We start from the raw sequence: 15,358 nt of genomic DNA, 5'->3' as shown, positions 1-15,358 counted from the left end.
TTGCAACACAAACTAGGAGCAGGAAATAAGTGTGGAGCTGGAGGGCTGGGACCTTTCTTCAGAAACCTCCTGGGACCTGCTTGTTTCAGATTTCTGAAGAAGGGATCCTGACCCGAAAGGCCAGCCTTTCTGCTCCTGTGGTGCTGCTTGGCCTGCTGTGTTCCTCCAGCTCCACACCTTGTTATCTCAGATTCTCCAGCATTAGCAGTTCTTGCGATCACTAACTAGGAGCAGGAATTAGCCATTCAATATGACCACGGCTGATCATCCAACTCTCTGCTCTGTTCCCGCTTTCTCCCCTGAACACTTTGATCCCTTTAGCCCCAAGAATTATATCTCACAACTTTGCCCTTTTTAAAATAGAGATGAGGAGGAATTTCTTCTCTCTGAGGTGAGTGAATCTGAAGAATTCTTTACCGCAGAGGGTCTGTCAAGGCTGGCTCGCTGTATTCAAGGCTGAGATAGAGAGATTTTTAATCAGGGAGGGGAATCAAGGGTCATGGGGATGAAAAGGCAGGAAAGTGGATTTGTGGATTCTCCGATCAGCCGTGATTCCTTTGAGTGGCAGAGCAGACTCCTTCTCCTAATTCTCAAGGAGCCCAAGCCCTTGGAAAGTTAAGTGATCTGGTGATTGAACATTGCATTGGGAGGGATCACCGCGCGATGGGATCAGTTGGGGTCTGGGGGAGGCAAAAGGGATCAGGACCCAGACTGATAAATCACTGGGAAAACTGTCATCTCAAAGAAAAAAGAAAATTCCCTTTTGGCATTCTGGAGCAGGAAGTCCTTCTGAGGAAGGTGAGAGCCATTTTTTAATTTTAAATGCACAGTGAGAACCCACAAAGTGGATTTCCCTTTAAAAGAAAGGGCCCCTTTGGCCACAGAAAGCAGGTGGGGAGAGAGCAAATGTCTGTCATGAAACAAATCCGAAACACAGAGTGCCACAGAAACTCAGTGGGTCTTGGGGGGAGAGAAACTGAGATGACGTTTGACTGTTCTTCTGAACTGATAGTAGTCGGGGGAAAAAGGGATGTGATCTCAAGTGTCGCAGCACAGAAACAGACCCTTCAGCCCAACCAGTCCATGTCGACCATAATCCCAAACTAAACTACTTCCATTTGCCCACACTTGGCCCATACCCCTCCAAACCTGTTCTATTTGTGTTTTTAAAAAAACATTTGGATAAGTTCAGTGTAACCATACCTGCATCCACCACTTCCTCTGGAAGTTCATTCTACACACGAACCACTGTGTACTCAGGAAAAAAGTCACCCCTCAGTTCCCTTTTTTCTTAAATCTTTCTCCTCTCCTTAAAAATACTCACCCTAGTTTTGAACTCTCCCATGCTGTGGAGAAGATCTTTATTATTCACCTTGCAGAATACAAGGTGAAGAGAGGCTTGCGGGGGACAGCGTGACTGGATTAGGTGAACCCTGCCCCATACCCCTCACTTAATTTAATTGGATTAATTATTATCACAGAATCCTACAGCACAGAACCAGACCCTTTGGTCCAACCAGTCCATGCTGACCATAATCCCAAACTAAACTAGTCCCTGAGATACTAGGAAGTGCAGATGCTGGAGAATCTGCTCCTGCTCCTCTGATGCTGCTTGGCCTGCTGTGTTCATCCAGCTCTACAATTTGTTAACTCCTAAACGAGTCCCACCTGCCTGCTCCTGGTCCATATCCCTCCAAACCTTTCCTATTCATGTACTTATCCACATGTCTTTGAAATGTTGTAACTGCACCCACATCCACCACTTCCTCTGGAAGTTAATTCAGTGGGGGACAAATGCCCCTCATGTTGTTTTTTTTAAATCTTTCTCCTCTCACCTTTATAAAAATATGCCTCGTACTCTTGAAATCCCCCATCCTGGGAGAAAACACCTTTGCTATTCACCTTATCTATGCCCCTCTTGATTTATAAGGTCGCCCCTCAATCTCCTATGCTCCAGTGGAAAAATGTCCCAGCCTCTCCGTAATTCAAACCCTCCATTTCCAGCAATATCCTGGAAAATATTTTCCAAAACCCCTCCAGTTTAATAATATCCTTCCTATAAACATGGTGACTAGAACTGGACGCAGCACTCCAGAAGGGGCCTCACCAACGTCCATTTTTGTTTTCCAGATACTCCTTAAAATCTCTCTGAAGGGTCTAGGCCCGAAACATCAGCTTTTGTGCTCCTGAGATGCTGCTTGGCCTGCTGTGTTCATCCAGCTCCACACTTTGTTATCTACTCCTTAAAATCTCCCATTTTGACTGAGCTATTGATCGCTCGGTACTGACTTCCAAGAGAGACCCTGCCTCAGGGTTGACTCCTACGCAGTGGAACGGCCTCTGGGTAATTCACTGCACTGGCGGCACTATAGTAATGCAGGTTGTTGATCTCCTTCTGGAGGACCCGGAAGTGAGCCCATTAAAACCCCTGTTTCTTCTCCTGTGCAGGACCTGGTGCCCCACGGTTGGTGAATAATGGACCAAGTGCGGAGGAGTTGGAACAGCAGAGGAGGTGAGTCTGGTTCAGAGCTAATTTCTAAGAACTACCAAGGTGCAGCCTACTGGCTAAGGCAAGGCCTGGGCTTTGGGGTGGGAGAGTGGACGGGGAGCGGGCCTGCTGGGAAAGGCCTAGGCTTTGAGGGAGGGGGCGGAATTGTGGCCTACTGGGCTTTGGTGGGGTGGGGTGTGCAGCCTACTGGGAAAGGCCTAGGCTTTGGAGTAGGGGCAGTTGTGGGTGACCTACCAGGAAAGGCCCTCCTTGTGCTGTGTCACACGGTGAATGGTGTTGAACAGCCTGAGACGAGATGGCAATGCTGTGAGGCCTTTTCTCTCGCAGGCTGCCCACAGCTGGCACTGTGTGTTGTTTTTCTTGAAAAAGTTCCGGGATTGATCTAGGTTTCAGACCCTGTGATCTAATCCTCTGGAGACTACTCTTTTAGTGCTGAATGGCTGCTTGGTGTCTAATCCTGTTAGACCATGGCCTGTGACTCTAGAGTCACGATCATCCGAACATCCCAGTGCTACCAAAAGCGAGGTGTGTGGAAACACTTCTGCCTCAGTGACTGAATCTTAAACAAAATAATGATGCGTGGCTTTGTGATTGTTGTCCTGGACGGAGGGAAAGGGTTGACAGAATTTGCTGCGTATAGCAAGTTCTGTTCACTTTGTGACCCGTCCTTTCTGCTCATCTGTTTGCCCCCCACTCTGTCTTTGTTGCTCTGTGCTCCCTCCCTAGTTGTCCTTAGGAAAGCTTTGGAAAGGGTGCAGAGGAGATTTACAAGGATGCTGCCTGGTATGGAGGGAAGGTCTAGGAGGGAAGGTCTATGAGGAAAGGCTCAGGGACTTGAGGCTGTTTTAGTTAGAGAGAAGGAAGTTACGAGGTGACCTAATGGAGACATACAGGATGATCAGAGGATTAGGTCAGGTGGACAGTGAGAGCCTTTTAACTCAGATGGTGATGGCTAGCATGAGGGTCATTGCTTTAAATTGAGAGGTGATAGATATAGGACAGATGTCAGAGGTCGGTTCGTTACTCGGAGAGTAGTAAGGGCGTGGAATGCCCTGCCTGCAACAGCAGTAGACTCACCAAGTTTAAGGGCATTTAAATGGACATTGAATAAACATATGGATGATAATGGAATAGTGTAGGTTAGATGGGCTTCAGATTGGCTTCACAGGTCAGCGTAACATCTAGGGCCGAAGGTCAGTACAGGCCCTGTGTAGAAGAAACAGGTGAACTGCTTCCTTGAACCACTGCACTGCATGCACCATAACTTGAGCCACAGTGCCCTTTGGGAGGGGATACCAGGATTTTGAGAGGAATAATTTTCCAGGTGCCCTGCTGCAACTCGCCAAAGATCCTCAGGCAGCACCTTCCAAACCCACGACCACTTCCATCCAGAAGGACAAGGGACAGCAGATACGAGGGACCCCCACCCCCTGCAGGCTCCCCTCCAAGCCCCTCACCATCCTGACTTGGAAACACATCGCCGTTCCTTCACTGTCGCTGGGTCAGCATCCTGGGAATCCCCTCCCTTAGGGCATTGCGGGTCAACCCATAGCGCACGGACTGCAGCGTTTCCAGCACCACCTCAAGGGGCAGTTAGGGACAGGACAACAAATGCTGGCCCAGATCCCATGAACGGGTTTTAAAAATACGAGTTTGACTTCCAGCTTCTGATTAAAGTGGGAATTTACACCGTGCATGGCTACGGCATCCCTCCATCTGACTGCATTTAGAGTCACAGAATCCCCATAGGGAGCCAACATTGTGGTGTGGTACAGAAGAATTACCGCAACAGGGGGTAAAAAGGCGGAGATTTGCCATCAGATCATCTAGTTGGTACAGGCAGCGTTTTGTTGGCATTTCCCACATCTCGTGTGTTTGTCCATCACCTACAGGCAGCAGCTGGAACAGCAGAGATTGGAACAGCAAAGGCTAGAACAGCAGAGATTGGAACAGCAAAGGCTGGAACAGGAACGTGAGCAGCTGGAAAGACGCAGTGCAGGTATGATGCAGCCAGGAGGCACTGTTGCCTCACTGCAGGGCTCAATCACTCCAGGGGTTGGTGTGTGTGTGGTGGGGGCTTGTCTTCCCCCATGCAGCTCATTCCCTGCAGAATCCAAAGCCTGATGCTGGGGATACAGGGAGAGTGTGAGACATGACGCCCCAGTAGCTGATCAGCCGTCATCGTGCTGAACAATAGATCAGAGCCACTGGGCCCAATGGCCTGATCCTCCTCTTTGTTTATGGTCCACAGTTCCCAGGGGCAGACGTGAAGTGCCCCCTCAGGAAAGGGAGTTGGGGGGGGTGCCGGTGAGGGTAGAGCCAGTCAGTCGAGGTCAGGGACAGCATTTGGTTGAATGTGCCAGGCCCCTCCAGGGCACCGAGTCTCAGATAATCACTTAAAGCTCCAGCCCTTAGCTGAGCTCCCACTGGGGATGTGGGGGGTGGGTGGTGCTCACGTTGGCCAGTTGTGTGTGTCTCTCCCATCGTCTGTGTCTGTTGCAGAGAGCGATTTTTAAAATCCTAAATCCCCGAGAGTGGATCTAATTCCCCCTGGTTCCTGCCAGACGTCCAGCCTCGGACTGAACTGACTCGGGGGCCCCTGAGCAACTTGCATTTGTGTAGCGCCATTTAGGTGCAGAGCTTCCCAAGTGCTCACCCACTGTGACCCCCGTTTCAAGGCTTGCAACTTTGTGATGACCCCCCCCCCCCCACCAGAGTATTGACAGTGTACACCACCGTTTTTACACACACACACACAGACAGACAGACAGACAGACAGACACACACACACACACGCACCCAAACGACTTCCTCGGCACCACGAGACTGTGTTAGGAAGTCTGCTCATCTACATTGTTGCTGCCTCGTTATTCACATCCCTCCACACGTCGTCTCTCACCCTCCTGCTTCCCCCCACCCCCCCAAACATAAGCCAACCAGTTCCTGAAGCTGTAGTTTTTAATCTTGCACGTTAATCCCCATTAACACACAAGGGCTCTGACTGTGAGGATGGAGGGAGGGGGAGGCGGGGGTAGGGGGAAGGCAGAAGGAGAGGGAGCTTGGGTTTGACCCTCCATGCCTGAGTGCTGTGCTCTTGGTGAGATGTAGGAGCTTCGCAGGTACAGTCGTTGCCCGTGTGCAGTGTGCGTCCCCTGCTGTCTGCTCCGTGGCGAGCACAGCCTCTCTGGGCAGGGAAGGAGCGGCCATCAGTTGAATCGGCCGAACAGCGCCCCCCCCCCCCCCACCCCCCCACCCCCCAACCACCACCTGCTGCGCTGATGTGTCGGCGGACAATATAATTAACGGCTGCTTTTCATTTTCCTAGCGCCTGGCCCTCCAGCTCCGCCAGGAGGGCCCCCAGGACCACCAGCCCCACCTGGACCCCCACCACCTCCAGGACCGCCCCCGCCTCCTGGGCCCCCCCCTCCACAGTCGGGGAGCGGGCCCCCCCCTCCTCCACCGCTGCCGCCCTCGTCTGGCCAGTCGGGAGGTGGTCCAGGAGGGGGTCTCGCAGAGGCCTTGCAGGCTGCCAAACTGAAGAAAGTAGCACGGGTGAGTGATGGGGACAAGGTTTGAGAGGTGAGGTGGGTGTTGTGGGGGTGGAGGCAGAGAGGGGTGGGGGGAGGAGGAGGGGTGTAAGGGGAAGCCGGGGGGGGGTAGAAGCATAGTGGGGAGGGATGAGGTGGGAGTTCAGGGTGGAGGGGGGGTGTGGGAGAAGGGGAGGGGAGAGAGGTGAAATGAAGGGGAGAGAGGAGGTCGGGAGAGAGGTGAGACGTGGGGATGGTAGTGAGAGGGAAAGGTGGGGTGAGGGGGAGGGGTGGGTAGAAGGGGAGAGGTGAGATCTGGGGAGAGGAGGTGGAGGGGTAGTGGGGGAGGGGAGAGAGGTGAGGAGGGGGGAGAGGAGGTTAGGGGTGGTAGAGGGGGAGAGGTGAGTTGTGGAGAGGGTAGTGAGCGGGAGGATGGTGTGCACCTGGTGGGGAGGAGCATAATGTGGTATTTTCTCTCGTTAAATAAACACAGTTCTAGATGGTGACCGGTTCACTTCAGACTCTATTCGCTGGAGTTTGTGGTGAGTGGCGGGGGTGGGGTGTGAAATTTTGTGGGAACCTACAGAATTCTAATGGAACCGGGCACACACGATGGGCTGAAAGGCCTGTTCTGTAGTAGGTGAATCTGTGAGGATTACTCAGTGCAACTGGGGGGGGGGGATGGGAATGAGTTGCTTTGACACAGCAAGCTCCTAGGGATAGCAGGACTGACATGGAGAGAGACTGGATCAGTTAGGGCCATATTCACTGGAGTTGGGAGCGGCAGGAATCTGGAATGGAGTAGTTTAAGGAGAGAGGGGAAAGATTTAAAAGGGACCTGAGGAGCAATATTTTCATGTAGAGGGTGGTCAGTGTATGGAATGAGCTGCCAGAGGAAGTGGTGAAGGCTGGCAACGTTTAAAAGGCATCTGGTTGGGGACATGAACAGGAAGGATTTAGAGGGATATGGGCCAAATGCTGGCAAATGGGACTGGATTAATTTAGGATATCTGGTCGGCATAGACAAGTTGGACCAAAGGATCTGTTTCCATGCTGTATATCTGTCTGACAGGTTTAAATGCAGGAAGATTTTCCTGATAACGGGTGACTCCGGGACCAGGGGGTCACAGTCTGAGGAGATGAGGCGAAATGTCTTTGCTCAGAGAGTGGGCAGTGGTATGGGGGCTGTGGAATTCTCTGCTAGAAAGCAGCCAAAACATTTAATGTTTCCAAGGAGTGAGATGTAGTTCTTCGTGATAGAGAGATCAAAGGGTATGAGGAGAAAGTGGGGACTGGAACTCCCTTACTGTGGGCACTGCTTCCAGGTTAAGGGTCACCACACCAAGTGGATCAGATGTTCTTCTTACCCAAGTAATCAATAATCAATTCCATTACAACTGATGCAAACTCTTGAAGTTACTTTCAAATATTCTGAGGAAAAAATATTCCCCCAGTTGCACTGAGTAATCCTCACAGAACAGGCCTTTCAGGCCATCATGTATGTCCAGTTCCATTAGATTCTGTAGGTTCCGACAAAATTCCTCCTGCCGCACCACTTCAAATTTCAGCAAATAGAGTCTGAAGTGAACCAGTCACCATCTAGACATTTTAAGGAAGCGAGAAAAATTCTTCATTGTAATTTTTTTTGGGCAAAGATTGAATACATAACTCTTGACAAGAATCAGCCATGATTGTAGTGAATGGGGGAACAGTTACAAAGGGCTGAATGGCCTACTCCTGTTCCCATTTTCTGTTTTCGTCCACGAGCTGCCGATTGTCTTCAAGTGCTTTATCACCTTTTCAAACCAAAAGATACAAGCGCTGTTGAAGTGTAAGCGCACAGCGAGATCCCACAAAGTGATAAGGCCACTACAGACCCCCCCCCCCAAAAAAAAAACCAGGAGCTGCCAGCCGTGGCGAGCTTTTAGGGTGTGAAGAATGGGCATCGTTCCTGCCTGCCCGGCGACCTGCGGAGAGTGGAGTGGCCGTTTCTGGGATCTTACTGTGCATGTTCTGTCAGGGGTGGCCATCCTCCACATATGAGCCCGGGGGGTCTCGGACAACGTGGAAGGGGACACCTTATCTCTCTGCGGTCTTTCCCCATTCGGCAAATTCTAACGCCTGCGCTGCCTGTCTTCCCCCACCCCTCGCAGGCTGAGGAAAGCACCCGCTCAAGTGGCAGTTCTAGCCCTAGGAGTGACGGCAACAGAAACAGCGGAGGGGGCGGGGGAGGAGGCGGTGGTGGAGGAGGAGGAGGGCTGATGGAGGAGATGAGCGCCATGTTGGCACGAAGGTGAGGCTTCGGGGCTAATCAACAGGGTAGGGCCTTACGATTTCCCATCGGGAATTCTGCCCATCTGGGGAAGTTTTCTGTCGGGGGCGGGGGTGGGTGCATGCGTGTGTTATTTATTGCCTGTCCCTGATATAGATGGAAGGCAGTGGCCTTGTGATTTTTGTCACTAGACAAATCCTGGTGATGTTCTGGGGACCTGGGCTCAAATCCCGGCTACGGCAGATGGTGGAATTTGAATCCAATAAGTATCTGGAATTAAGAGTCTAACGATGACCGTGAGCCCATTGTTGATTGTTGGGAGAATCCCATCTAGTTCTCTAATATCCTTTAGGGAAGGAAACTGCCATCCTTACTTGGTCGGCCCTACATGTGACTCCAGACCCACAGCAGTGTGGTTGACTCCAAACTGCCCCCTGGGCAATTAGGGATGGAGAATAAACGCTGACTTAGCCAGCGATCTCTTCGCATCCTCATCTTCATAGAGAAAATCTGCCATGGTGGATTTCAATCTGGGTCCCCAGGACATTTACCCGAGTCTCCGGCCCCACTGGTAGGACTGCTAATCCGTCACCTCTTTCTTGCCCCTGTACCCACAGTGCGAACATGCCCGTGATGCGCGGCAGAGAGGGGGAGACCCTGTGGGGAGGCCCAGCCGGGAGCTGCTGATCACCTGGCCCTGTGAAGGGCCCAGTTGGCGACTAACATCCAGTTTCTGAACTCGGCATTGAATCCGTGACCAGGAGAGCGGACGTGCTCTTGGGGTCGGAGGGGCGGGAGGTCTGGTATAGAGAAGGTTGGGTTGGGGGTGGGAGTGTATGTTGCAGAGCAAAGCCACTGTTCATCTGTCTCCATATTAACTGCCATCTCCACCCCCCCATCCCCCCAACCTTGCTTCAGACGGAAAGTATCTGAGAAGCCACCAGCAAAGAAAGATGATGAGCCACATGTAAGTGACAGCGTCAGGCCAGGGGTGGGGGCGTTGGAACTAGTGACCCTGGTGGTGTAGGATACCAGTGCGATCAGGACGAGGGATTTCAGATTCTCGTTTTGCTTGACCAGGAGTTTTGGGATTGCTGAGGGAGGGAGGGAGGGAGGTGGTGCCGCGGAGCTGATTAAGGCCTGGTTAGCGGGAAGGTTGGGATGATCTGGGGTTTGGTCAGGGATGAACGAATGAATGGGGTGGCCACTGGGAGAGTGAAATCTGGAGGGTAACCAAGGGCCTGAAGGAAGGTGATTGGCATCGGAGGAGCAGAATGATGAGTATGTGTGGGCATCTAGTATGCACGCGCACGCGCCCCTGCCTCCCTGTGTGCCTGCGCGCCCCTGCCTGCCTGTGTGCCTGCACGCGCCCCTGTGTGCCTGGGTGCGCCCGCGTTTTTGGAAATGTTTGCATGCTGCTGGCCTCAAACCCGGTGGTGAGGGAGGAGTGAGGGGGGGGTTTATTGTGGTGGTGGTGGGGAGTGGAAGTGTGCGGGGTAATGTGTGCCATGTGTTGAATATCCTTTTGGTTTAAGCCTGCTGTTTTAACTTGTTTCCTCTCCAGGAAGACACCAACGTGGGGGCCAAAGTGGTGAATGCGCACAGCAGTGGTATGCGTCAAATCTGAGTTTTCGGTCAGGTTGCGCTGATGTTGCCTCCCTGGCAAATTCCCCTCTGTCGGGGCTGGTTTCGGTGCTAACTGTCCGTGTGTCAGTTTGGTGGGTGGCGCTGGATCATATTTTACTCAAGGGCCCACAGCGAAGGGTGACTGAACTGGTAACAGCAGCAGGAATCCCTGGCAAAACTCCGGAGCTGTGCGCAGAGAAAGCAGAGTTAATGTCTCAGGTCTGGCGACCATTCGGAAACGTTAACTCTGTTTCTCTCTCCACAGATGCTGAGTTTTTCTCAGCAACTGCTGCTTTTGTTTCTGATTTTGTACACCCACTAACCATAACCATAGGTACCCCAACAGTGCAGAAAGAGGCCATTCGGTCCATCGGGTGTACACTGACCCTTCAATCCCTGTTCACTGTTTTCTGGTCTTGAGGAGTTTGACCCTCATGGGATAGAGGCTGAGTAAACTTAGCCAATACACACCAGAGTGTAAAAGAATGAAGAGCTACATAGGAGGAAGATTCTGACAGGGTCGGCCCACACAGGCTGTTTCTAGCAAATGGGGCACGGGAAGTGGTGGTGAGGTGAGGTTGGGGGGGGGCGGTGGTGGGAGGTGCGGTGCAGAGTCGCCAGATAAGGTGAGGTGAGGGGAAATGTTTTCACTCAGAAGGTCATACACCACAGAAACAGATCCTTCGGTCCATCTTGTCTGTGCCGACCAGATATCCTAAATTAATCCGGTTCCATTTGCCAGCATTTGTCCCATATCCCTCTAAACCCTTCCTATTCATGTCCCCATCCAGATGCCTTTTAAATGCTGTAACTGTACCAGCCTCCACCACTTCCTCTGGCAGCTCATTCCATAAACGCACCGCCCTCTGTGTGAAATAGTTGCCCCTTAGGTCCCTTTTAAATCTTTCCCCTCCCACCTTAAACTCGTGCCCTCTAATTTTGGACTTCCCCACCCCAGGGAAAAGACCTTGTCTATTCACCCTTCCATGCTCCTCATGATTTTATAAACCTCTATAAGGTCACCTCTCAGCCTCCAATGCTCCAGGGAAAATAGCCCCAGCCTATTCAGCCTCTCCCTGTAGCTCAAACCCTCCAACCCTGGCAACTTCCTCGTAAATCTTTGTTGAGCCCTTTCGAGTTTCACAACATCCTTCGTACATCAGGGAGAGCAGAACCATTACACTGAAGTGTATTTCTGTCCAGCTGGTTAGCAACATGCTGGGCCGGTTGGCTCATTTGGCTGGACAGCCTGTTTGTGATGTTGATTGGGTTACAGCGAAGGTTTGGACCCCTCGCTCAGCTGGAGGTGATCCTCAGATCAGGCCCACAACTGCTCCCCCACCCATTCCAATGAGAGACAGCAGCTTCCCAAACGCTCACCTCTTCCCTTTTACAGTTTGCGGGATCTCGCTGTGCACAAAGTGTGACTGCCGCGTTTCCCCGTCGTCGATGACGCGCTTCGTATCTGAAACGCAGAGGGGATAAAAGGTGGCTACAGAAACTTGGGAGAAAAGCAGGGTTAATGTTTCGCGTCCGGTGAGATTTGTCCTCAGAAACGTGAGGAACAAGGGAAGTGGGTGGGTGGGAATAAGAGGCACAGAGCAACCTAATCCCAGGAGAATCATCCAACCCTGAATAGAATCCCTACACTGTGGAAACAGACCATTTGGCCCATCGAGTTCACTCCACCCAGACCTGCCTCCTATCCTATCCCCTGTAACCCTGCATTTCCCATGGCTGACCCACCCAGCCTGGACACTATGGGTAATTTCCCACGGCCAGACCACCCTGAGCCGCACATCTTTGGACTGTGGGAGGAAACCGGATGGTAGAGCAGGTCCAAGGGGCTGAATGGCCCACCTGCTCTGCTTCTCACATCAGAAGCAGTTCCAGAGAAACCTTATTTCAGCTGCTCTTAGGCACCCCCAAGTGCTGATTTGGGGAACAGCAAAGACCAGAGTTCCCTGACTTGGCTCCTCTTCCTCATCTACAATGTGAACAATCCGGCAGCAAATTTTCCAGAAGTTTTCTGTTTTTTGTTTGATGGACAGTGCTATGTCCATGTTCCCAATTCCTGGCGTTTTGATCTCTGCTTGCGGCAGCCTCATTCTTTATCTTCCACCCTGCCGACGATCTGCGTCACTTTCCCACTGAAAATATGTCCTCAGTTAGTGTTGCAGAACAGAGATCTAGGGGTTCAGGTACATAATTCTTTGAAATTTGCGTCACATGTAGACAGGGTCATTAAGAAGGTGTTCAGCACGCCTGCCTTCATTGCTCAGACCCCTGAGTGTAGGAGTTGGGACGTCGTGTTGAGGTTGTACAGGACGTTGGTGAGGCCTCTTCTGGAGCACTGTGTCCAGTTCTGGTCGCCCTGTTATAGGAAGGAGATTATCAAAGTTGGAGGGGCATCTGAAGAGCTTTACTGGGATGTTGCTGGCAGTGGAGAGGCTGGATAGTCTGGAACTTTTCTCACTGGGGTGTTAGAGATTGAAGAGCGACCTTATAAAGATTTATAAAATCATGAGGGGTGTCGATAATGTGAATAGCCAGGGTCTTTTACCCAGGCTGGGGGTTTCAAGACTGGGGGAGTTTTTTCATGTTAAGTTGAGAGAAGAAAGATTTAAAAAGGACATGAGGGGCAATTTTTTTTAAAAAAGTGTGTTTCATGTGTGAAATGAACTTCCAGAGGAAGTGGTGGATGTGGGCACAGTTACAACATTTAAAATACATTTGGATAAGTGTATGAATTCTGAAGGTTTGGAGGGATATGGGAGAGGTTTGGGTCAAGCAGGTGAGACTCGTTTAGTTTGGGATGATGGCCAGCATGGACTGGTTGCACCGAAGGGCCTGTTTCCGTGCTGTACAGCTGTTTGAGTCCATGACTAAAATGAAATGATGGAACCAAAACATGAGGTAAACAAAAAAACCAGGTCTTTTCCTCACAGTTCCACCTCTCCCAAGTGCTGCTCCTAGCAGATGTGTCATGGCATTTGATGGGCTGAATGGCGTTTTTCTGTGTTTGTCATTACAATCGGCTCCGTCAATCCTGACCCAGTCCTGTGGGTGCTGGTAGCCCAGTGAGTGAGGTGGGGCTGAGTGTAAATGGAAACACGAGAGGTCCAGCGTGAGCGGTATATTTGGTGAACTGCTCTCCGCTCATGCCTGCCCGCTGTCGCCCTCCTGCCCTCTGTCTCGCCATTGCATCCCATTCCAGGAAAACCGCACATCAATGAGTACATGGTTGATTAAGGATTGGAAGCATAAGTGCAGAGAAGGTTTACCAGACTAATCCCTGGAATGAGTGGATTGCCTCATGAGGAAAGGCCGGCCTGTATCCTCTGGAGTTTGGAACAGCCAGAAGTGACTGAATTGAGCAGGGGAGACGATGGCCTTGTGGTATTGTTGCTGGGCTTTTAATCCAGAGACCCAGATAACATTCTGGGGAGGAAAGAATTGATTCAGAGACAGTAGGAACTGCACATGCTGCAGAATCTGATATAACAAGGTGTAGAGCTGGATGAACACAGCAGAACAAGCAGAATCAGAGGAGCAGGAAGCCTGACGTTTCGGGCCTAGACCCTCCTTCAGAAAGACTTCCAACTCCGTGCATTGTTTTTCTCTCGCTGTCTCGCCGCCCCTCCCACGCAAGCACTGAGCCGCTGCCCTTGCCTCAGGCCTCCCCCCTCGATCCTGACTGCCATCAACGCCTCCCTGTGCAGACGCACGCACAGTCACCCCCACCAGGTGAGGTGGTACTCCTGTCGGTAAAACAGAGTTCAACAGCACGTCGGGTTTTTCCTGAAGAAGGGTCTAGGCCCGAAACGTCAGCTTTCCTGCTCCTCTGATACTGCTTGGCCTGCTGTGTTCATCCAGCTCCGCACCTTGTTATCGTCATGTTCTGGGGACCCGGGTTCAAATTCTGGATTTTAAATATAAACTGAGGGTCTAATGAATGTGAATCTATTGTTGATTGTTAGTAAAAGCCCATCTGGTTCACTAATGTCCTTTAGGAAAGGAAACTGCCATCCTCACCTGGTCTGGGCCTACATGTGACTCCAGACCCAGAGCAATGTGGTTGACTCTTAACTGCCCTCTGGGCAATTAGGGATGGGCAATAAATGCTGCCCTGGCCTGAGACACTTTTGTCCTGTTAGAGTTTTTAAAAAATTAAAATATAGAGTCATACAGCATGGAAACCTTCGGTCCAACCCGTCCATACTGACCAGATATCCTGGATTAATCCAGTCCCATTTGCCAACCCTTCCTATTCATGTCCCCATCCAGATGCCTTTTAAATGCTGTAACTGTACCAGCCTCCACCACTTCCTCTGGCAGCTCATTCCATACACGCACCACCCTCTGTGTGAAATAGTTATATCTACAATCCTGTGGGGGCCTGACTGGGTAGATCTGGCAAGAATGGGAGAATCTAGTACAAGGGGTCACTGTTTTAAAAATAAGACTGTGTCCATTTAAAACAGAGGTGGGGAAACATTTTTCCAAGGAATTGAGAGTCCTTGGAATTCTCTTTCTCAAAACACATTGGATGCAGAAGGCTTAAATGTTTATAAGGCCTAGGGAGATTGGGTTGTGATGAGCCAAGGGGGATATACAGGAATGTAGAGCTGAGGTTAAAGTCAGATCAGCCACAATCTTCTTGAATGGGAGAGCAGGCTGGATGGGCTGAGTGGCCTACTCTTGTTCCTTGTTTGTATCAGAATTGACCAATTAACACTGTTTTTATCTGCAGTATAAATTGTTGTAATTGCTTTAAAGTTTGGCATTTGTGCATGTCTGTGCCTCTGTCTGTGTGTGTGTGTGTCTCTGTATGTATCTCTGGGGGTGAGGGGGTGTGCAGAACAAGCTGAGAAGCTTTGATGCCAAGCCTCTCTCCAAAGTGAGTTTTGCCCAGTCTCTGGGGAAGCTGCACCTTGACTTTGGCCTCAACAGAGAAAGCAGCTCAGTGAAAAGTATGTTCCTGACTTCCTGTTGTCTGTTTTCAGAGTCTGTGAAGAGACCTTGGGAAAAGCCCAGTTCGTCAGTCTCCAGGTGGGTGTCACATTTGAAAGGTCACTTCAGGTGATTGTGAGGTGCAGCCATTTTGTCACCAGGAGAGTGGGGGAGCCTGTAGAAATCTCTACCACAGAAAGTGGTTGAGGCTAAAACATTGAATGTTTTCAAGAAGGAGATAGATATAGTTCTTGGGACTAAAGGCATCAAAGGGTGTAGGGGGAGAAAGTGGGGACAGGGGACTGAATTGGATGATTAACTGTGATCATATTGAATGGGAGAGCAGGTTCAAAGGGGCAGAGTGGCCTGTTCCTGTGACTTGATGACATTAGAAGGAGTTGGGGTGGGGGGGAGGCATTTTGTGTGGCCATCTGAAAACGTGAGAGCGCGCAGGTCGGTAGTGGACGGCTC

General features: G+C 51.0%; 1 protein-coding gene across 2 annotated transcripts in view; it reads left to right on the top strand.

Annotated features, from left to right (window-relative positions):
• vaspb (vasodilator stimulated phosphoprotein b) overlaps positions 1-15,358 on the top strand; it is a 76,708-nt gene that overhangs the window by 51,616 nt on the left and 9,734 nt on the right. For both annotated transcript variants that reach the window (XM_059640937.1, XM_059640936.1), the window contains exons 4-10: positions 2,449-2,512; positions 4,402-4,508; positions 5,835-6,061; positions 8,190-8,329; positions 9,227-9,275; positions 9,873-9,918; positions 14,941-14,986. In XM_059640937.1, coding sequence (XP_059496920.1) covers positions 2,449-2,512; positions 4,402-4,508; positions 5,835-6,061; positions 8,190-8,329; positions 9,227-9,275; positions 9,873-9,918; positions 14,941-14,986 — 679 coding nt within the window. The remainder of the gene's footprint in view (positions 1-2,448; positions 2,513-4,401; positions 4,509-5,834; positions 6,062-8,189; positions 8,330-9,226; positions 9,276-9,872; positions 9,919-14,940; positions 14,987-15,358) is intronic.

The sequence above is a fragment of the Stegostoma tigrinum genome, chromosome 39 (assembly GCF_030684315.1).
Source record: "Stegostoma tigrinum isolate sSteTig4 chromosome 39, sSteTig4.hap1, whole genome shotgun sequence".
NCBI classification, from domain to species: Eukaryota; Metazoa; Chordata; class Chondrichthyes; order Orectolobiformes; family Stegostomatidae; genus Stegostoma; species Stegostoma tigrinum.
Note: the sequence above shows the minus strand (reverse complement) of the source record. Positions and strands in the feature narration are given on the sequence as shown.